Source organism: Vanessa tameamea, chromosome Z, assembly GCF_037043105.1.
Source record: "Vanessa tameamea isolate UH-Manoa-2023 chromosome Z, ilVanTame1 primary haplotype, whole genome shotgun sequence".
NCBI classification, from domain to species: domain Eukaryota; kingdom Metazoa; phylum Arthropoda; class Insecta; order Lepidoptera; family Nymphalidae; genus Vanessa; species Vanessa tameamea.
The window spans coordinates 9130198-9154941 of NC_087341.1; the positions used below are offsets into that span (position 1 = coordinate 9130198).

Here is a 24744-nt window from a genome sequence, read left to right on the forward strand (position 1 = left end):
TATTAATTTTAACAAATACAAACAAATTTTTAATTAAGAACATCGTATTGTAATCATTTGTTTTATATAATACAAATTCTGTTTATATATCGTGTTAACTATATTTTTCTCTATCTATCTGGTACATTTAGTGTAGTACATCCACATTCGAGGCAAGCAAGTCTGAGATGTAGATTGTAATCGAAAAATGGTTTTTATCATTTTACTTTGCAATCTTTGTATAACGCAAAGTTAAAAAAAACACATTGATTTCCGCGGTATCACGAATTTAGAGGAAAAGAAATGAAAAGGCAATCCACTTTTTTTAAAAAGCCTAACTAAAATATTTTGGATAATTTGGAAGCAATTTTAAAATTTATGGCAACAAGCTAAATTTATAAAATGGATTATATTTAACTTTAAGTTGCATGTGTACACTCGTTTTTACAAGTATTTTAAAACATGTTTTAAAATTTGTTAAGTTGTAATTAGGTAACATATTTTAAAATTAAGATTATATGATCTTCATTTTAACGATTCTACCGTTAAAGAATCTTCTTAATACTTTAGCGAAAATAAATCCGAAGTTCATATAAAAGTCATATTATATTATAATAATATATAAATTTACTTCGTGATATGGACTTAATTATTTACATTATTTCATTATATTTATCACGGAAGGCTATAAAACCTGCTGTCCATGTCAGATAAATTTATTTTAAAATTTAACAATTTTTTTGAATTCTGAAATTGACAATGACAAAGTCAAAACTTAATTATTGCAACATTTATTAATTTTATTTAGTATAAAGTTTTATTATTTTTGTTTGGTCAATATTATAATTACTTTTGGTGGCTTAATATATATTGTTTATAGTTTAATTGTGTTGGGTAAGAATAAGTTAAATTGTGTGAAAGATGGTGTATGTAAACAAAGGTAATTTTATGATTATAAAATAATGTTTTTTGAGCCACGTCAGGTTTATCAATTGCTTACGGAGAGAATTACCAAATGAAAAATGTTAATTATTATTCTTGTATTTTAGTTTAGTTTTTTTTAATAACCTTTGTAGCTGGACTTAGTAAATAAACACTCAAAAGCATAAATTTTATTAGCATGCAGTCAATGTGTACAAGTTCAATAACATTTAAATGTTCATTATTAAAGTTGCACTAGTTGCCATCGGCAGTAACATCATATAGATCACATATACATAGCCACATTATTTAGGTCCCATAGTAGTTACTGTTTGACCTAAATGTATTTTTTATGTATTTTATATACAATCTCTATTTATTGAATTGTGTATGTTGAATATTATTACACAATTATTTAATTAAATAATATGAATAACTCCCTAGGTCGGGTATTTTATTTTTTAAATATTGTATAAGCTAATTTCAGTTGTTTTATTTTTTATTTTAGATGGTTCTGTGGTGGAGCATAATCCATTTAGTGTTTTTGGATTGTTTTGGGGCATTGTCAACTTCTTCTACTTGCTGTAAGTAATCAATGAACCTCATTGTCTGTATAGGTACATAGTACACTATCATGAGTTTACTTGCTTTATTGTTGTCCTTTTATTATACCTTATTCTGAAAGAATTAATACATTTTCTTATAATTCAATACTAAATTTATGTAATAATAAAATAGTTTTAATAATTAAATGATCTTTTTCTTTAGATTCCAGACCCTTATTAATCCCAGTTACAACAAACACGGTGACAAGTATGTGAGAGATTTTCGTCCTCCTGGTAGTGGGTAAGTACATTTTATTAAATAAATTTGTAGGATTTTTTTTTTAACTAAAAGCTATATTAAAATAGGAATTTTTAAAGCTATTTTATGGTTATTTCTCAACTCTTTCAAATGGGACAATATATAGACACAATAGCTAAGGCATTGTTATGAATTCAGTAGGCTTTTAGTGTTCCAGAAAGTGTTGATCAAGTAATTGAATCATTACATTTACGCATAAGCAAAGGAGAAATATGTGTTTTATTATTGTTTAAATAACAAATATTGTAATAAACTAACTTATCATAACAAATGCCAACCTTGAAACAATTTAACCAACACTCTGCCCACTATCACTTATCATTGTCATTTTAATGTTTTGTTTGAAAAATGGCTCTTTAAATATGACAAATCAAATCAAGTTGGAAATAAATAAAATTTGAAAATTTACTAGAAAGGTTATTCCATAGTGCCGGTGTTAGTGTGTGGAATGTGGCCCAAGTTTTGCAAGGTTTCAATTGTTGTGATAAGTTAGATTGTAATATTTATATCACTTGTCTTATACATTTTCCAAATTTTTCCTTCAATTAAAGAAACAACTAAGGTTTGTAAATGTCACAATGCTGGGCTAAGGCCAGCTTTCTTTCTTGAAGAGAAGGTTTGGAGTTTATTCCATCACGCTGCTCGAATGCAAGGTTGATACACATGTATCAGATTTGTATTATATGTACATGATTGTAACATTCATCACATACAGGATTTGCTTAAGATGTATTTCTTCAATGCAAAGCATGAGATGAATTATAAACAAAAATTAAACACATGAAATTTCTATGGTTCTTGTCTGAGTTCGAACCTGCAAACCTGTCAAGATTAATATTTTAGGTTGTCTCTATTCATAATTCTGTACTTCAAATATAAATAAAAATAAATAAATATAATCAATTTATGACTTACATGTAATAATTCAAAGGAACTATACTGGATAAGTGATGTATCTTTTTATCAAGTCATTATTGTATTGGTAAACAGCTACAGTATAACTAATTTAAAGAATATTCAGAGTTGCCAGTTAATGTTTTAAGATTCAGTTTGTGTTTACTAATTAATCATATAGCTTGAGTCTCAACCTGTTCTATCAAATTAACAATGTATCTAACTATAAACTTATTTTTCCTTTCCAGACCTCCAAAACCTCCATCGAGAAAGTTTGGTGGTTTCGGGCCATCTGGCTCTGGACCTGCTCCTCCACCCATGGGAGGTGGTGGCTGTGGTTGTGGTTGAGTGTTTATATTGATTACAGTCCATTCCATTTCAATTCTCTTAAAAAATATACAGCTTGAAATAACATGTTCTTGAATAATACTTGTATATCTGTTTTTGTTGTTTAATTAAGATATTTTGAAAATGCTTTTATAATTTATAAATTGGTTTTATAAATTAGATTGGAATGGATTGTACATACATATTTTTGTAATTTTTTTCATAATTTTCATGTATTCCAGTATATTTAAATATACATATATAACACGTTATTAATTTTGTTATTATAATATGTTATATATAATGACTCCTAATTTTATAACTAATCCAGAGGTGATCAATGGCAATGTGTTTTCCATAACATATTTTAAGTTCAAAAAGTTCAAAATTTGTTACTGCGATTTATATATTTGATACTAAGAAAAAAGAAATTAGGGTATAGTAAAAAGTTAATTGTCCTATAGTATAAAGTAACTCATACCACTCTTAAAACTTATGTAGGATATAAAAAAGAAAAAGGTTCTATTCCCAACAGCAGAATATTTTCAATTTTTTTTCGAATATACCTAAATCATTTAGTTTTTCTAGAAAAATAAAATGGAAAAGACAACTATCTATTCCCATATTATTTCTTTTTATTTGTCATTCCTATAGTTTTTTATTTCTATGACGCATTTGCCCATTATGATATACTAAAATGTTACAATGTCCCTTGTGAAACTCTTATCCGTCAAGTACAAACTGCCTGGGAATATAACTTTTAACATATCATAGGGCAAAAGGTTTGAGTGTAATTTTGTTATTCTAGTAATATAAACCTGTGGCCTTGTGCTAAAAGGTAAAAAGTACATTTTTGTGTAACATGTACACAAAATTTGGCCATTTCCCAAATCATTTAAAAATGTTAAATTTATTCTGCTTATAAGCTATGAACTTACCATTACAAATATCAACAATATTATGCAAAAAGGCATATTTTATACAAAACAAATTCATTTTTTGATTACCAAAACTTAAAGGTTATTGGTATTGGCCTTATTGGCATCAGTCCACAGATTTATACCAAAATATTTTGGACTGTAATGGTTAACTAAAATGTTGGATAGAAGTGAAATATAATTTGGAAAAATTGTAGTGGTCGTAATCTGGGCTTTACTATCTATGTTTTTAGTGGTATAGTCTTGTCTTGTATAAAACATTGCAAAATATTTCGATATTAAAATACTTTATAAGTCATGACTGTGCCTGTTACAGTCAGATTTTAATGTTTAAAGTACTTTTGACTAATAACATAGCAGACATAACATAAGTTAGGTTAGATTTATTTATGTAAAATATCTAAGAGTTTTACCTACCTATAGTGTAGTCTTCGCCAGTGTAATATCCATTTTCTAGCTGGTATGGCTGTGGATGGTTTCCAAAAATAAATCTATCCTAACCTAATTAATGGTAAAAGTAGTTTTAGCAGGGATTTATTTTATACTTATGACTTTGTAATTAAAAAACACCATTGGCATATATCAGGCCACTTTTTTTTTTTTTTATTAAATTATAGCTCTGAATGATATATGATTAGGAATAAAGAAACTCACACAAATATATGAACCCTGGAAATTTTTCACAAATGTTTGATCTGTCATATAAAAAGCATGTTTATAATGTAAAGAAAATTAATTTTAATGTTGTCATTTTTGAGGTTAAGTTCGTCCATTGCTTTTGTCGGAATTAAGAAAATACCGCTTTGAGATAATTTACTAACGCTTTTCATTAGATTGTTTCAGTTCATATTGTAATTCTATGCATAATCTCGAAGTGTATTTAGGTAATAATTTACTTATGTTAATATTTTTAGTTTAATGCGAATTTAAGTGTGATAACTTTTCTTTGAGTTTAACGTTATGAATATAACTAAAATATAATATATTGTATGATGTAAATGTTTTTCATTTGATCTAAATATGTCTTACGATTATAATTTGCGTAAGTATTTTTGACGTTTGAGTTATTTCGTTATTATGCAGAATACCTATATCACTGCTGCATATTGTACGTTGACAGTACTACATCCTGTCCAATCAGTGATTCACCTTTTGACAAATTTGTAGGATTTTATGGTATGTAATATGTTGAAAAAAAGTAGTAAAAATAATTATCAACCTGTTGGTCGTATCAAGTAAGCAGTAGATTGTATATATATGAATATAGTAACTACTAAGTATTAATGTATAAGATACGGATTTTCTCCATAATATTAAATACAAGTTTCATATTATCGGTTTAAAAAAACATCGGGCCGTCCGACGAAAGTTCCATTTCAGAAGACTAAAAATAATTAATTCAGCTAATTTAGTTTAAATACTACATTTTCAATTTATAAAACTATTATTGTAATAAAACCTGTAAGTAATTATTATGTTGTTGAACAAAACCAACAATTTAAAACCATTACCTTTTTTAAATGTATAGGTCTTTAGGATTGCTTATTTATATATTTTATTAATAATAGAGTAAATGTAAAAGATTTTCCTATAATGATTTACCTATGTATAAAACGATTGTTTTCGATTAAGTCATTTGCAGCGAAACATTCGTCACTAAGTGACTTAGAATTTATCTATATATATTTAGGCCACATGACAATTATCGTTTAAAAAAAACAACAACAATAAATACACTTGCGCTACGTACTAAAATGTGTGTAAAAAGTCATGAATAAGTAAATGAAATAATATTAGGCAGATAGTCTATCGAAATGTTACATTTTTTAGACGCCTACCTTGGCGTTTCTCAGAGGACTCAATTTTTTTTTTAGGGATGTGTGTCAGTAGAAGCTTAACCACAAGTTTTTGTGGTTGCAACATTGTCCCGCAGCCGCCATCTTAGAAAAAGGTGTGCAAACGCCTTTTTCACTTTATCTCTGTGAAACGCAAGGGGAAATGTAACATTTCAATGGACTAAGTTTACATTTTCTTTTATCACGCATTTTAAACTTAACTTCACTGTCAAAATGTGTCAACTGGTTGGACTGGGTATAGTGACTTCGTATCAACAACTAATGTAAAGTTTCTAATGACCAAGATTCATTAATTTTTATACATAAAACTTTTATTTATTTCTGTGCCTATGTTTCTTTGACTGTATCTTGTTTGTGCACTTGCGAGTATATATTTTATTATTTTGGTACCATTAAATACAATAACAGAAAATATTTTTAAAAGTAGTAACATTAAATGATAAATTCAACAGATTACCTTTGAAGGAAAATTTGAATCGATTTTAAATTCTAGTCTTTATCAAATATATGTCTATGTAGTGTGTGTAAATCAAAATCCCTTTCCTCTTTCGAATTCAATAAGGTCTTTTTAATTTTAAATAAATAAAATACAACATTTTCAATTGAAATCTTTATTTTCTTAACTATTCTGCTCTACCACGCTTTACCACTTTTGCTATAAATATTCTAATCTCTACACAATCTTATGGTAACTCTACAATGATAGATTTATATCATTGGTTAAATCCTGCAACCCAAAAATGGTCACTAATCTACAATTATTGTAATTAATTGGCTAATATGTGTTATAATAAGTGGGAATATAATAATTGCCTATCTAGCTTACAATAATTAACCTATTGACTGTATCAATAGGCAATAAAATGGTTTATTTAGAAGCATAGCTACCATAGGGCAAGGTGGTGCGGTGCACTAGGACCCCCTAAACTGAGAGACCCGAGAAGCGATTTAAAATATCAATTGTAGCATATATTTATGAAACTAGATTATATAAATTATTAGGAATATAAACCACGTGGACTTTGTGGGCAGAGTCCCGATTATTATCTACAATGCAATACCACGCCGGAGCCTTTATCCGCCTAGTTACGCCTTTTATTGTTTGTATTATAATCCTTAGTTATAACAATGAATACATTATACAATACTAGTAGTAGGTACGGACCAAAGTTATGTAACTCGTATAATTAGCATTTTTGCGTTATACTTTAGTATAATAATTGCTAGCTATAGGTTACAACGTGATTTTTATCTTTGGTGGTCGTGACTATTGTAAAGTACAAGATTTTAAAACACCATTTAAAACAATCGTGAAAATAATAATGGAAAAACCCAAGCTAGTTTCTATATAACCACACCAAGTAGCAAGTCTACAACCACAAGTCTAAAAACACTTAATCTTATATATATATCTTATAGGTAATTAGGTAAATAGATAGGATAGGTACTACAGATTTGTTTATAAATCATTACTTTTATAGATTTCTTATATATTTATATATATTATATTATTAGAATAAATTTTCATGAGTTTTAATTTATTCCGCTGTTTAGACGTCTATTACTCATTGATCTGATTTATCTAACATTGAGAATCTAATAGGTAAAATGGCAACAGGCTCTGAAATGTTCGGTTTGTTGATAAAGATGCTCCATGTCATTTTATCCAAATCGAATATACCTGAAATTTATAAACATCAATTAATAAATTATTGACTTAATTAATAAATACTATCACAACCACAATTTTCATTATTTTGAAAAATTAGGATAAGTTTATTTTTTTCGGCAACATAATTAGCCAATACAGTGTTTGTCTTATACTAAATATATATACAGGGTTATTGGTAATTCGACGTATTCCCGTTAGGAGGTGATAGGGGTGACTATTTGCGATAATTTTAACCCGAATTCGTACTAAAGGTCGCTCTTTAAAATTCCCACAAAATTGATTTAAAATAATATCCAATGTAAAAAAACTTACTTATTTACTTAACTTACTTAATACAAATTTAAAATAAAATTTAGGTACATAAACAGTTCAGTAGCTAAGTTACAATTAAGAATTTTAAAGAATTTTAAAGTACGAATACGGTCATGTTCGAATACTAATTTCCACCAGCGTCCATTCTGATCATATTATTTCGGTTGCTTTGAAATAAATTCCTAGTTTTAATATATTTTCGGAAAGCTAAGTAAACGATTATGTTTTTAAAATAACCTGCAGAACAAGTTTCATAATGATTTTATTTGTTTTTCAGGCATATTTGATGGAAAAAAATAAAAAAATATTGAAATAATATCGTTTTCCGTCTCGCATTTTTTAATTTGGACCGATAATTATTGTTTAATTATTGAAAAATATTCAGTGTTTAATCGTTTTTATAAATCAGAAGAAAAAAGTAGATTTTAATTGATACTTTTTTTTAAATAAATTTTTGAAATCTAAAAAACGCGATAACTCAAAACTGGTTCACTTTTGTATCATGCATATGGGGGTTAAAATTATCGCAAATAGTCACCCCTATCACCTCCTAACAGGAATACGTCGAATTAGCAATAACCCTGTATATAACTGAACGTGGTTACTTGGGTTGTTGATTTGGATAATTAATTAATCGAGTAGTTGGCAATAATGTTTGATGGCTGATTTACTTTTAAGAGCGGGTCACCCCGAATGGAGTTGTAAGTGTCATGGCAACGCGAGTCGTTATGTTTTGACAAGCGACTCGAATGCGATGGTTGCTTGCAAACCATTTGCTCTTAATCGAAATGAATTATTGTAATCCTTTGATATTATTGTGGTGTACGATTATTGAATCAATTAATACAGTCATTAGACGTTATTAAATACGTTTTATTTTGTGAATATCTCCATTGCACGCCCACATAGTCTTCCAAATGTTGGATCAATCCCCGAACCCAACTGTTCCGCATCCTGCTCCTCCGACATATAATTGTTAGGAATATACAAAATTCTTAAAAAGTAGTGAAATTGTATGTCTTATTATTACATTTGACAGCGCGGCAATGTAAGAGCACGACGAACTTCTGCTATAATAATTACGTATATGTTGAAATATCTATATATTCTAGTGAATCAACTTAATAGTTATAATAATACAAAAAATATATAATCATACCCGCTGCGATAGTCTTGATAATAGAATCTTTCTTTTCCTGGAATACTTGGAACTCAATACCGTTGGTGTCCGATAGGATGTCTTTGATATCTTTCTGGGTATGCGGGGGCGCGTGATCATGTATGATCTTCAAGCGAAATGTGCTGCTGTCTATTATTGGCCCAATAACTTCCTTTATAGGAATACGTTGATATCTACGGACACATAAATAAATAGGTTACCCTTTCTTTTGGATATTAACAATGTTATACACAAAATACATTCGTGAATAGTAAATAACTACTTTAATATTTCACATACAAGCAATCACTAAATGCATCAAATTAACAGAACGTTAATATACAATTATGACTTGACAAAAACATATAATCGCAGTAAATCATAGGTGACGATAGACTAGACTACACTTTTACGGAGTCCCATTTATTATTTTTTAACTTACCTTCCTACGTAATTTGTTACTGAATATAACACTATGTTTTTATTATGATTAAATTCAGTGGTGATGTCTATCTTATTATTGATTAGTGTTCTAGAAAGTTTTGTAGTTATTTGAGTACTGTATAAAAGTCTGGGCAATTTTGAATGTATATTTAGGTAGGTATAGTTAGGTATTATATTTAGGTCTTATATGCGAACTTAAAAAGTCTGTCTGTATGTACATATAATATTTAACCAAAAACTGAAAATCAGACATCACACACCAAAACGATATTTATTGAATATATATTTTTATTTAACAGTACATCCTAAAAGCAAAAACATTTTGGAATTATAAATATGACATTTATGTCCTTACAAAATACCTACATATACATGAATTAATTTTGACTCTTTACGCTAATGTCGCGCTATTGATGTAGAAGCCGCATATAGTAATTATTTGTTCATATTAAATAGATATCTATATCTATATGTCATGTCAAAGATCATCATTCCAGTTACGATAGTATTATCATCCATTCATCATTTATAAACATTTTATGTGTATAAGTATACTTACATATTAGTGTGCACCAATGGTTCATCGAGGTACTTATGAATGTTTAAAATTGATCTATCACCCTTAAGATCGGGGGCAACTTCAGCGTTGTAGATTTGTTTTTCACCAGCCTTGTTTGTCCAGATCATGTTCATAGAGAAACCATTCCCGATCCCCAATCCTTCATCACGTAGAATTCTTTCCGCATCGGCGTAGCTCTTTGACGCTAAAAGAGCTCGTGTGATGAAAGTACGCGCTGAAATGATATTTATCCTTAATATACTTGTAGTTTTTTTTAAAGTGTTTTTATCAATGAAATGAAAAAAGAGTACTTCTATAAGTAGCATTTTATAGAATTGAGGTTTGGTGTAGTTCTGCCATATTTTTTTTTGAATCACTCAAAATCTATTTAATCGTATAAGTACGTAGGTATTCTTTGAATATAAACCTTTAACACAATCGTAGGTTTTAGTGTCAAGGTGATTGAAATTGTAAACTAACTAAAACTGGCTCTAAAAGCATTTGTTCAAATAAATAAATTTATTTAATAATTTATATTAAGATATGAGTCTCAATGTGCTTAACTTAATAATTCATGTCGTACTCAACCTTGAAGGAAAACATTATATGATATATGATATTGCGACAATGTGTTTCAATCTATCCGCACTGTAGCAGTATTTTTGGAATAAATACCAAAAGGTCATAACTTACAGGAAGCCTTTTTCGGCAGTGGAGAATTTACAAGTCATTATATTAATTTAATATTTTACTTCAGAATGTAAAACATTTTATGTACACGAGGCAGTATACTTACGAGTGTTTCCAGGCTTTAGAACTAAAGGACTCAGTGTGTTTATAGAAAACACTAAACCATTTTCATTGTAACCCATCGTGTAACCAGGCAATTGTCCCGCATAGCAAAGTGAGCTGAACCTCTCTTCGATGGCCTAAGAAAAGATGTTGTTTTTAATAGTTAGAAACTGCAAATTATGTAAAATGCTGATTGTACATATTTCGTTAATTATGAATGATAATTTCCCTATTTCCTAATAAACATCTCTATCTACATATCGCAGACAAACTTTGTTTATAGCACCAACCAATAGACAAATTTATTTCATATGTATATATATATATATATTTATAATTTTCATTTAATTATAATTTATATTTCTGCTTCCAACGTTATAACTTTTTTAACAATTCAGAAATGATAATAAAATAAGAATGTTAAAGATATAACATCTTACTCCAAGTTCTCTGTCTTCTTGTGTGGGAATGATGTGTGCGGACATTATATAGAAGTGGTTTAAAGTTTCACTAAAAGCATCTTCAGTGTGTCCTAGCACAGCCTGAAAAAAACCAAAATCAGTATTATAGTTTACGCAAATAGTTTTTCAGTATCCAACATTACAGGTTAATTTTAACTAAATACTCAGATGTGTAAAATATTTCAGAACACAACAAAAATGCACAAAAAAAAATCCATTTACTTTTTTTTTCGATGATGTAGTAAATTAACAGACATTTAAGTCCCTGTATTTTACTGGATTAATTCATCCAAATATCCCCGAGTTGTTTATGGTAATTATTATGCGTTTATTTGGCTGGCAACAATTAAGCAACGTTACGCTTGAAATAAAACGCTAATTGACTCTCGCACGCGGCATTCAAATTAGTAAAATCAATTAAAAGTAACTAAAATAGAACTTAGTTGTTTATACCGGAAACTGACTATTATTAGATTCTAAATTTTGTAACTGTAGTATTTACTGTTAAAATAAAAATAATTAAATATCTTTATTTGATATAATTTAGTTACAGTGTCTTCTTGACTGACTTACGACTACATAAGTCAATCGATATTGGAGACTAGCGCGGTAGATATTACAATGAAATATATTATGTACAAATATAATATCTAATAAGTGTGCCTTAAAATCATCTAATACTATCTGAATCGATGTATCTGTACTCTGCATCCCCATTATAAAAATCTGATAGGATGGTATATCCATTGGGTCTGAACCCAACCGAATGGAGATCAGGCACAAGACCAGCGGCAAATTTATTAATTATGTCAGCTTATATTTTTATAGCCCACATCGAGTAAAGTGAAGGCGTTTGAATGAATTGATTAGTATTAAGATTACGTTATGAATAACTTAAACGAACTATATTAAGAAAAATAATGTTATGCGTCTTATAAATAGAATGAATATAATTGTGATATAAACATATATAAAATATAGAGCCAAACTATAGAGGCTAAACAGATAATTACGTTACATTTAATTCAACTGTAATATGACAATTCAAAAATGCATCTATGAGCCTTCTTGAACAAAGAATATTTTGATTTTGATTGATGTTGATATACTGTTATATTGTGATTACTAACTTTTTATAACTATACTTTCTAAAATTTCGAATACAATTTTACTTCAACTCAAAGTATTTGAGAAAAGGGTTAATTTATGATTACTTGTAATAACTAAATAAGTATTTAATTTTAAATCATAAAAATTTAATTCTTAGTTTGTGTACGTTACATACGTTTTTAGATGAAGTGACACTGAAGCTTGGTTATTCGGTAGTAAAAATACCTTCGGATAAATTATAGCATAATACTAACGCTATTAGGAGTTTTAATGGCCAAAGAGCTGCAGCCCCCTGTGTCGTTACGAGGTAGGTGGTTGTCGTTGATTGTTCCGATTATGTCATCCATTTGCAAAAGGAAAAGCTGAAAATACATTATAGACGTTAGTTTTTCATCGAACAATGGTATATATAAATACGATATGCTATCCAAATCCTATCCTTTAAGATATATTTTTAACGATTCTTACTCTTTAATTCCAAAGAACGCATGTCGATACAAGTATTGGATTGATCTTTTTGACACATGACGTAAATCATAAGTTCGAATAGAGCTAAAATGCAGTAGCCTTGATGGTTTGGTGACATTGTTTTTTTTTCCTACATGTTTTATCACAGTTATTGCATACGTTGAATTAATAAGAGTAATAAAGACAACTTCAAGGCAATTCTATTATTGGATCTTAAATTTAAATAAAGACCTGATGAAATGGCACATTAGCGCCGTCCGCGACTCCTTGCATTTCCTTTACGTAATACGGAAACCGTTTCTTCATATTCGCGAGTGTCTTATCGTATGCATTCCTTCCCGTATCCGTCTTGTATTCTTTTTCAAAATCTCTCAGATTTCCATATGATGATATGAAACTCTTGATGATCGCCGCAAAATTACGACCCTGGACATCAAAATAGAATAAGCAATTTCGTTTTAGAAAAATGTAGATTGCGGCATAATACGTATTCAACAATGAAAAAGATACATATCTTTTTAAATTATAGCTTTAACTAATATTATTATAATGCAAATAATTAATTAAGTTATTATTATATTATTATAAATACACATCGTGTGAATTTTAATTTAAAAAAAAACAGAGGGTAAGTATAGATTTATTTCATCACCTTACTTGTTTTAATTGTATATGACATTCAAACTAGAATACTAATTATCATATTATAACCACGAACATTCGCGTGTATCTCATACAACACAAGCACTAATGTTAATCACGTTATAAGTAAATTGCGTGCAATTTAGTTGGATTTGTATTTTTTAATCTAATTACTTGTTTATAGTCATAAAATGATTAAAACTTAAAATCTAATATTTTTTGGTTTTATCGTTGGTTGGTAGGGTTTAAAAATTTGCAATGTGTACACTCATGGTCCATCATTTTGTAGTTTTTATTTGATTTTAACAGCGATCGATCGAATTTTAAGTCAGATTTTTGACAACAATGGTGCCTTTCTGTCGGAAAGTCTGTACGTGGTTATAGTAGTAAGTACATTTATATCAACTTATCTGTAATCAATTCCAACCACCAGAGAATGAACAACATTTGACAACGAATTGATGTGATATCCTTGGTCTAGAGCTTCATTAATCTATGATATTCATTATGGTTTTTGATAGTTATTTTAATGAATTAAAATCAGTTATTTATAGTTTGAACTATATAGATTGGGATGGGTTCAAATAAATAACTTCGAAGTTATGAGATATTTTTATCTATAAACGCATTATACACTTTTGGCAAGTATTGAAAATTATACAGTTGTGGTGCAATTAATAAACACTCGTTGCTATTGACTGATACTATTGATTTCACCACAACAATATAATTTGCTTATCTATAAGCGTATTTTTAATATTTTTATCGACACGAATTTATGCGTAGCTGAGTACATTAGAAGAAAACAATACCTACTAAACAATAAAATGAAATTGAAAGAATTAAAGTGTAGGATGGAAATAATAAAAAATATTCGATTATTTTATTTATCTTTCTTGTGTTCAAATCATGGGTCGGGCAAATATAAAATGTTGTGATTAGTAGCAGAAAATTGTTACACACTGAGCTTCGGATAGAATTAAAATTGACAATCACTATGTTTAAGCCTCAACCTTCTAGGTCAAAGTCAGTCAGTCAGACACCTTTAAGTCGATGTATGTCGATGTTTATATTGTACAAATATTTGTTTTATAAATATAATTGGTATTATCATAAGGAACGTGCAAATTTCAGCAAGATAACAACAGTAAATACACGGCTAATTCAGTAAGGAATTTCTATCTGAATAACGAACCTCTATATAATATTGATCGTCAACTGTTCGAGATTAATTATCTTTAGAGTTCATTAAAATTATGTAGGTGCGAAAAAAGCAAGAAATTTAAATGAATTCATAACGCTACTGTGATTTAAAAAAATTCATGACTCGTAGATACAAGACATTTATGGCAAGTAGGGACAACCCCATGATCATGGACTACGAGTATTTTAAGCAGATTAAAGTATTTTAATAATAATTATAAAAGCCTTTCTTAATTATTTTGTGCATCAAGTATGACAATCAATAAAGGTAACATAACAGGTTTAGAAATGTGTATTGAATTTTAAGACGTCGTAAAGAATTAATATCAGAAAGCTAACATTAAAATATCAACGAAGGTGAGACACCGACGTGTCATTTCTTTAATTTTTCTATTCCATATTGGGATAGAGCTTATCGATATTAAAATTTAGCTGGTCTAAATAAAACAGATTATAAGAGAAATATCATTAACATAGCTAATCTAGTTTCTATTTATTATGAAAGTAAAATTATTTTTTAAATCTTCTGTATTTATGAATACTTTATTTCCGCTTTATCTTGGAATCGGTAAACTGTATAAAATTTTCCTTTTGACCAAATTTCCAGACGATTTTATGCTCTGTAACATTTTCACTGACTTCAAATGTCAAGAAAATTAAAAAAAGGTATATATCGAACAAAATAAATTATTTTTGTGACTTTTGACCTTGAATATCACAACTTGCGTGTAAGAGATTATTCGAGATTATTGAAGTTACATATAGAAAGACTTAAAAAGGCTTATAGCTTATTAACTTTTATTCCAAAATTAATCCATCTTTCACCTTTGGTTTTATTATATCTGATGATAGCATCATTTGATGTGATTAAATATCTGATTTCTATCCTTTACTTTGTATAAATTACAAGCAGTTATAATCTAATTTGTGACGTAATATTTTACGTCACAAACTACTCATCTCTTTTTCACAAGGGTACAATAAAAATCTATATACAATTTTTATACGGAAACCAAACATACAATGAAAAATTATTGATTTTTTCCGGCTAGGAGAGTTGAAATTCTCGGCTTTTCTCTCCTATAACATGCTTGTGTTATATATATAAACTTACGCTCTGTATATTTATTAAAACGGCATTACAATCCGTTGCGTAGTTTAAAGGATCTCAGTGTAGAGAATAGCTACCCATCCTTGATTTAGGAGTTTAGAATAATGAGGGTAGTCTAGATAAAAGAAGGACTAATTAATTTTAGTTTAAGTCTTCCTCTGTATTTTTTTTGTGATAATGTGTAGAGATTTAATTGGTGTTTATTTAAATAAATAAATAAATATTGGACAACATCATATACATTACTCTGATCCCAATGTAAGTAGCTAAAGCACTTGTGTTATGGACATCAGAAGTAACGACAGTACCACAAACACCCAGACCCAAGACAACATAGAAAACTAATGAAGTTTTTCTACATCGACTCGGCCGGGAATCGAACCCGGGACCTCGGAGTGGCGTACCCACGAAAACCGGTGTACACACTACTCGACCACGGAGGTCGTCAATGTAAATTGACGATATGCATGCAAATTTATGATAACTGTATTTCTTTCCCATTAAAAAACAATACAATTAATTGCATATGTTTTCTAGCCATGAACTTCTTGGGCGTACCCAGAAGAACCCGTCAAATTTTCATCACAATCAAACGAATACTGTATTAATGTAGTCGGCTAACGTAGATTTAACATTCATTTTTATTTATAAAGGCAGACGAAAGAACGTAAATCTTTAGAAATAGTTTATATGTGTTAAATATCTTTTTGTTCGAGTCAAATCATAATAATATGTTACCGCTACAACATACTGATAAAATTATCTTTCTGCATTTTGATGCAAATACAAGCGTGAAATACGACGTTTTTGAAATCATTGTTTAAAACACATTATGTCTTTTTCATGCAGTGAGGTTATGATCGTTTATTATTTTTATCAAAGGAGGAAATACTGAATCATCTGTTACTCTGTATTTCTCGAGATTAACGAGTTACTGTTTACGAGTTTACATATCGATATTAATTAGTTGTTATCAACGACGACATTATTGTCGTTTTGAGCCCAATAATAGTGTTGTAGATTAACGATATAGCCCATTCCAATCACAGAAAGAGTAAAAACAAAGAAACAATTTTGACATTGAAATGATACGATGCAATTGGTCGAGATCTTGAATAATATTATCTATAGTATTTATTATGGTTTCGTGAAAAAATGAGGTTGATATCAGCGAAGTGGATATAAGAAGATAATAGGAATAGCATTGTACATAATTAAAGATATATTAATCAGGAACTGTTTGCATAGCTTATAATTTAGCAGAGCTATTTGAAAATCGCATGGAATATGTAAATCTTCCTGTTATGTTATCTATAATGCTATGTGTATCTATACTTCTTTTTAGGAATATTACGAGTTAGTTATCGAGTATATTTACATTTGAGTAGCGTTTTATAATCGGCCCAAATCAAACGATGGTCACATTATTTAATGGATTTATAACATCAATAATCGCTATGCACTGTTTTAATTTTAGTTTAACGCTGTTGTTGTACATTCAATATATTTGTGTATAAATATAGAAGATAATAGAGATACACTTAATGTAGAAAAGTAAGCATTATCAAAACACTCGCATTTGTAGATCAATTGTGTGAAGGAAAATTGAATATAATTTATGGAACACATTGCTGTTTGAATATTTTAAAAGCATGTAACACTCGCAGAGACAATTGAAACAAACATAAATATTATTCATTTGAATTGATTGACAGTTGAGGTGATTGGAAATAGTTTTATGTTGCATCTATATATTAGGCATGTACATATATTTACTATCGCTAGTATTATAAATTTATATAAGTTAATGAAACTTACGACGTCAAAGCCAACATCATAGTGAGAACCTTGAAGGTAGATCACGGGGACGACTCGACGCCTGCCAAGTTGTTTCTCACATAACACTGTCCCTGTAAGTTGAAATATAAATTGTTTATATCATTAGCTTCCCACGTGCATCGTAAGATCTGACACCGTTTGTGAGGTCGCATATTTAATATTTTTTGATGTATGTATAATTCATGAGATGAATGAGAGATGTTAGGTATCCATTGACTATACCATACCTAACGAAAGGAACGAAACAAATTATTCTGTATTATATATCATACCAACTTTTGCTGAATAGAATAATGTCTTTCTACAACTGTTCTATTTTTAAATTTTATAACTATATAGAACTTTTTCATCGATGATTGACGCCCTCGTAGTTCTTAAAAGTTTATATTTTTTGTAGCGATGAACTTTAAAAGATATTTATTAATAGCACATCTTCAACTTATCCTTATTAGAGAGCTTATCTTAATCTCCGAACAATAACATCATCCTGTTCAAAACACGTGCATTATCGAGAATATGTTATAGTTTTAAATATTAAGATAAATGTAATTACATTTACATTTTTCTTATTCAAATAAAAAATCGCAAGTGTTTGATAACCGGCCAAGTACGTAGACAATTATATATATTAATATTTTCATAAATTAATTTGTTTATTATACTATCGATTGCTTGATTAAATGTGATAACAAATATTGATCTAATTTGTAATTTTAAGCGATTAAATAATGTATGTATTAAAAAAAAGTCTTATTAATTGTTTTATTCACGGGTATGAAAGATTTATATTTTTTTAATCACAAATTATTGCTATTCTGTTTATAGTGCAAATTAAAAAAAGAAACAGTTATTAATAATTTAATAGTTATTTGACACAAGTTGCTGATCGTGGAAGTCTTTAAATTAAGGACATTAAGGAAACCTCAGACTTACCATTAAGCTCCTTCATTTCGCGATCGAGGTTGAACGATAAAATTTCGATTTTTTTAAATTAACGCACTACGGGCCGTCTCTTGACAGTGGCGCGATTGACACTGCGTACTGTTGATAGTTCTCGGTGTTTAATATAGTCGTTATAGTATCTCAAACCACGATCGAGGATAAACTGAAATGTCTTGTTTGAAATCTCTCAGCCGAACGAACACAGCTTAGAAAATGTTATGGAACTTTTCCTTGAAATCGCCATCCTTTTAGAATTCCTTGTTGATTTAATTATCTTGTGGTTTATCTACATCTGACATTTACCGACTATTGTTGTGGTTATTTAACGATATAGTTTAAGCTTTTGAATTATAACAAATAGGTACTATTTTAAATCGAAAATGTATGTGTACCTTTGTATTAAAATCGCTTCTTATTTAATTTTAATGATTGCAATAAACAATTTATTATCGATTAAATTAGTAGGTTTTCGGTGCTTCTTTAACAAAATTAAAATTGTATGTTATCTTGAAGTGTACGGTAATATTATAATTAGTCAATATTTTCAATATAATAGAATTTTAGTAAATAAACGAAAATAGATAGAAAATAATATATTTTAGTGTTTTATTGTTGCCATTGTTTATTAAAACAGTAAAAAACTAAATTTAAATGTTGTCGATAATAAAAAAAAATTAAAATTATTGATGGTTTTTAGGAGATCATTTATTTAAGTCAATGCTAACAGCACACACAAAAATACGTTGCCCTTAACTATTTTATAAATGTTAATGATCCTAAAAACAATATATGTTTACGAAAGCACATATAACAATATTATTAAAATATCTGTCCATGTGTCTATTGCTTGTAAGAGAGATCGTTTTCACGTGTAAATAAAATGTAACACATGTAACTCGATAGTGTAATCTTGACTGTATTCAATATCATTGCTACCGAGATGGGCCAATACAGACCCCTACCACTAAGTTTGACTAATTGCTAAAAATGTATATAATAAAAGACCTCCACTATGCTTGGTTGATTACCACGCAAAGGAATGCATGGTTATTTAAGGCAACGTTTTTTTTTTACTATTAGTTGAAAGGTTATAGTAGTAATTTTATTGCAAAAGTACAGTTCATCAACATGTATATACAGATATAAATAAATACAACATACAATCAGGACAGCATCTGCCGGATTTTCCTATTGATATATAAATGATAAAATTCAATTACAATTTTTTCAACTGACATCATTCAAGCGAACCATTCTTTTTAACATCCGTTAAAAATAAAAAAAAGATCGATTTAATGTTTTGTGAAATACATCTCCATTGGGTTAATTATTATTTGCAATTGCTTATATTCAATGATATTGAATACTCAAGATTACAGTATCAGTTTAAAGTTTCTTATTTATACGTAGAGACGATATCTTTCTTAAAATAGATATTTATTTTTTATATAATTTATTGCACAACAAGATTAGATTGTACAAATGGTGGGCTTAAAGCTACTGCATTCTGTAGTAGCAACCTCAAAACGTACAAGAGAGGTTGTTAGTGGGCGTTCAACTTAATCGTAAATAGAATATAATATAATACCTTTATAATAATAATAAAATTTTAAGAATAATTGTAATAATACTAATACATATCTATGTATTATTTGAAAATATTAATACAGACACAAATGCATTAATTAAAAATAAAACAAATTAAACGAAAACAAATACTAAGATACCTTTAAATTATTTACATATTTTTCAAATTAGGATATATTTTTTATTATATTACTGTTTCATCTGAAGCTTAGCATGAAAAGGAATCCCGAGTAGGGCTTTTCTATTAGCATCAGGTAAGTTGTTCGCAAAAGAATCAGCCATAAGCCCAGTATGAGAAAGGAAAGAGAGCAACAGGTGTTCTCTGGATCGAAGAGATTTGTGAAGCGAGTCCTTTGTGCCTCTAGTTACTCTAACTCATTCACCCTTCAAACCGGAACACAACTATATTAGTATTTCTGCTTAGCGGTAGAATATATAATAAATGGTTGGTACGTACCCAGAAGGGATTGTACAAAACCCTACCACAGAGAAATTAGGCGATAAAGTTTTATTTTTTTTTAAATATAATTTGTAAACACTATGAAAAAAAAGTTATGAATATGAGTTAACTTTTTATAATTATGTATGAGATAATAATCACATCTCGAAAATTCATAATTATTTTTTTGAGTAGAACTTATTCACATTTTTTCCCAAGTGAATATCAAGCTAAATCAATGTTTTCGGTTGATCCATCTGTCAGAATAATTAAATAAATAAGTCGATATTTATTTACGAGAAAAAGTTAAGTAGGAAATTTTCTATGAAAATAACATTAAAAACTTAGTTTGTTAACTTTAGTTTTAATTTTTATTCAGTTGAAAATAAAGCAACTGAATTGTACCTCGATTTATTTTTAATTTTGATATAATGATGATTTATTTAATGATGTTGTATTTAAATTAAAAAAAAAATATATCTCACTTATAAATCAATGTGATTATTTTATTCATTTAAAATTAAATTAAGCAATAAAAGTTTTAAAAAGATTTACCGAGGTAACGTAATAATTAAATATTCTTATTTCAATTCTTAAAAAAAATAACAAAGATACTGGTTTAAAAATGTACGAAAAAGTTAAATATGTTTCATATTTTTTCAATACTCTCAATATCATTGTTTAGTTTGAAGTTGAAGTTGAGGTAGAAAATCTTTTCGATATACCATATTGTATGTGTTTTATGTAATAATTTTTTCATCTACGATCTTAGAGATCATCCTAAAAAGATATATGAAGATTCATAGACTATAATGTAAGATAAGGTAGAAAAAAGAACGTAATACGAGAAGGAAAACAGCAAATGAACGAGGTTTTATTGATTTGAACTGGCTAACTTCGAGCGATATAGAAAATATTTAGGTAATATTTTCACATTATGTTCAAAAATAGAAGAGTAAGCAGCGAACCAGTCAGCTCAGTGAGGTTACCCATACCCATTATAGATGTTACTGTTTTTAACTTAAAATATTCTCTACGGTGTTCTATTTAGGACTAAAATACGATCGATACAATCTTAGAATGCTAAAATAAACTGCTGATAAATATTTGAAATGTAATATTCAGTTATTTTCTTTTTATTGAATAGTTTGTATAAATTAGCATATCCTCTTTTTTTTTAAAATGCCGCTAATGTGTGTGTCTTTGCAAATCTGTCTATTGTTTGTAATAAAGTTACTCATAAACCTATCTATTATAACAAACGTTTAAGTATTTTAACAATGATTAATGTTTCATTGGGTTCATCACTAAATGATTTCCGTGACAAAATTTGGAAACATAAAACTCCATGAAAAGTTCTAAATCCTTGAAAAAACTAAAGATCCCTTTCTCTCTCGAACTGTGTGTCCCGTAAGGTGGATCCCTGAGTTCAGTCCCGAGAGCATGGCGTGTGGCAACCAATATATTTTTTTTGTTTATTACATCAAATTCATTGACTCGATAGAAACTTGGATATTGCTCGATTTACTGCAGATATGTAATTGTAATTGGTGTTACATCGAGATGCTAAGATATATATATGAAAAAGGAAGATCTAAATTCGCTGAGACTGTCGAATGCTATATTTCTAAAACTGTTGACAAACATGGGTTACATGTTTAAGAAACTAGAAGTCGACACGCGGTCAATTTAAACGGGGATTACACCACGAACCTTCGATTCTCTTTATTTATTTCGTCACAATATAAACTCGGGTTAAACCAAGATCACGTTCAATGGAATATATCATGTCGAGACAAACGTGAGTCGAAGGAAAACACTGAATTTTTTTGTGAATATGTTAACTTAAGACAAACGATTGAACTGGATTGGAGATTTAGATATTATTTATATTATATATGTTTAAGATTAAGTAAAGGGGAGAAGAAGGTCGATGAAAAAAATTGCGCGTGTAGAACCGTACACGTGATACTTTTACAAAAATGACTTTACGTGTACATGACACCTCAGATCGTCTAAAGCGTATACAAAGCGTACATGCGTTACACTATCTTATTATATTGCGTTATATTATTCTTTATACGTCACTTTGTTTGATCCGCTTCTGTGGTATCGGAATATATTATATCTCTTTCTTTTTCCCTCTACGTCAAATCTTTCTTCTCTCTCATTAAAGGAAATTGTCTAAACTTTACTCGTCCTCAAAATTAAAACCTGTGGATGGCGATTATACTTTGAAGATAAAAATCAACAATCAACGTGTCTGTTTGTCATGTGGTGCCGGTACCGGAACCAACGAGTTCAAGTAGGTTCCTCTGCTATGGGGCAAGCAATAATCTTTGTTATTTTTTTTTTAAATTATAAAACAACCTCATAGAATCGTGGAAAAATGCATTGTTATTTTAAATATAAGCATTTAAAAGCTGAGATCATTATATTAAACCTTATATAGATTATTATTAATACTATTTCTCTACTCTATTATGGAATAAATGATTCATTTAACAATACAAAAATTAGTAAAATGACTTAGTTAACCCATCAATCAATATACGTTTAAATGATTTCCTTTCATTATCCTCATTCAGATAAATATGATAATTATCTGGGGCATTTAATATAGACTGAAATTGTCTTCCACGCTATGGAATTAGAATGAATTATTTAAAGGATGTCGCCCAATTAAGCGCAACCAAAAAATCGATCGCCACGACTGTGCGGTCGGAATCAGACAGTAACAATAAAACTTCGACTTCTGCAGTTAAATTAAGCCAAATGCTATAATCTGTGGACAATTTTTTACCTTACGTTTAACAATAAAATTAAGACTAAAGCCGTTTTTTGTACCACTTATATTTTTCAATTATGAAATATTATAAATAAACGAATAAATAAATAAATGTTATAAAATAAATAAACATACATAATAATTTCTCGCTAAGGAAACTTTTCATAAATAAATTGCACCCGTGCGGTGGAAGCGTTCCATTTAAAACGTTACAGAAGCGATGCAATCAAATTACTATTTGGAATATACGTTACAGCAGCTATATTTACAAAAAAAAACCTTTTACGTAAAAATGTGTCTAATATTTGATTTTAATACGTTCCAAACTATTATATCTTACTAAAATTATAAATAACGTTTTATATAGTTCGAGAAAAAATTTACATATTGAGCATTTATATTTAGACTTTAGATGTTTATAATATCTGACTAAATGACCTTTTACTTATCCTAAGTCTTGCTAATAAATTGAATTAAGCTAACCCCGCTAAGCTATACATAACTACATTCTATTGGCTTCGATAAACCGCTTTTAAAATAGAACATAGATATTTTTAGAAGAATTGTTACTTTATACATTGTTACGAAACAAAATTATTTTTCAATAAAAGCAATGTTAAATTTAATATTTTGGTATTTTATTACGTATTATTGTTATGTGCGCCTTTCATTTCCGCACAAAACAGGTCCTACTATATCATATTCTGTTGTCTAATATTACCAGTACATTATAATTAAGACACTGGGAATTCGGATTTTATAAGTAATTCAATCAATTTTAATATTGACCTCGGCAAATATTAATGCCTTGTTAGAACATCGCGGACATGATAACTGTATGTAAATACATATATAGTGATGTTTCTTCCTGAACAGAAACGACAATTTACTACAGTATAATTTGATAATAGAAATTTTATTAAGATAAAATACACTTCCATTTTTAAAAAAAGCTTTGTTTTAAGGCTGCAATTATATTTGTGAAGGATAGTTATATTTTATTTTTGTATTTAGCGAGGTCACAGTTATTTTTAACTAAATAAATTAAAAAGCGATACACACATAATGTTTTAATATTTTTTTTATATAATTTTTATATTGCGTATGAAGTAATTAAATTCACATTGTACGTTGTATTAGATTAATTACGAAAACATAATTTAAAGTATTTCTTCATTCGCACTATTTTATTAAAAAAAACATATTTCTTAAAAGTAAACCTAACCCAATATAGAACTTTTTGGTTAATATTATGAATAATGTTAAACATGTCTGCCTAAATTATTATATATTATAAGATTAGTAGTGCAACCCATTCACGACTATTTTAAATGATTGAATATAATATGTACATACATAACATTAAATCTTATTAAAGAAGGTTGTAACTTAGTTTTTTTGTCTGCATTTAAATGGTTAATTAATATTTACCTTATA

At 28.5% G+C, this 24744-nt stretch overlaps 2 protein-coding genes across 4 annotated transcripts in view; one reads left to right on the top strand and one right to left on the bottom strand.

Moving 5' to 3' along the window:
* The first annotated feature begins 737 nt into the window (after positions 1–737).
* Positions 738–3388, top strand: LOC113404037 (selenoprotein K-like). The gene is made up of 4 exons (XM_026644776.2): positions 738–919; positions 1409–1484; positions 1669–1746; positions 2907–3388. Exons 1-4 carry the CDS (start codon positions 901–903, stop codon positions 3004–3006), a joined length of 273 nt encoding a protein of 90 aa, XP_026500561.1. The 5' UTR covers positions 738–900; the 3' UTR covers positions 3007–3388.
* Positions 3389–7300: 3912 nt separating this feature from the next.
* Positions 7301–24744, bottom strand: part of T (tan) — a 51388-nt gene continuing 33944 nt past the window's right edge. For 2 of the 3 annotated variants that reach the window (XM_026644768.2, XM_026644766.2), the window contains exons 2-9: positions 17531–17622; positions 12988–13182; positions 12543–12650; positions 11158–11259; positions 10722–10854; positions 9926–10160; positions 8923–9116; positions 7301–7460 (exon numbers count right to left, since the gene is read on the bottom strand). In XM_026644768.2, the coding sequence (XP_026500553.1) occupies positions 7345–7460; positions 8923–9116; positions 9926–10160; positions 10722–10854; positions 11158–11259; positions 12543–12650; positions 12988–13182; positions 17531–17622 (1175 nt within the window). In that variant the 3' untranslated portion in view covers positions 7301–7344. Of the gene's footprint in view, positions 7461–8922; positions 9117–9925; positions 10161–10721; positions 10855–11157; positions 11260–12542; positions 12651–12987; positions 13183–17530; positions 17623–18484; positions 18516–24744 lie in introns of those variants that run through there. The other variant, XM_026644767.2, reaches the window with a different exon arrangement.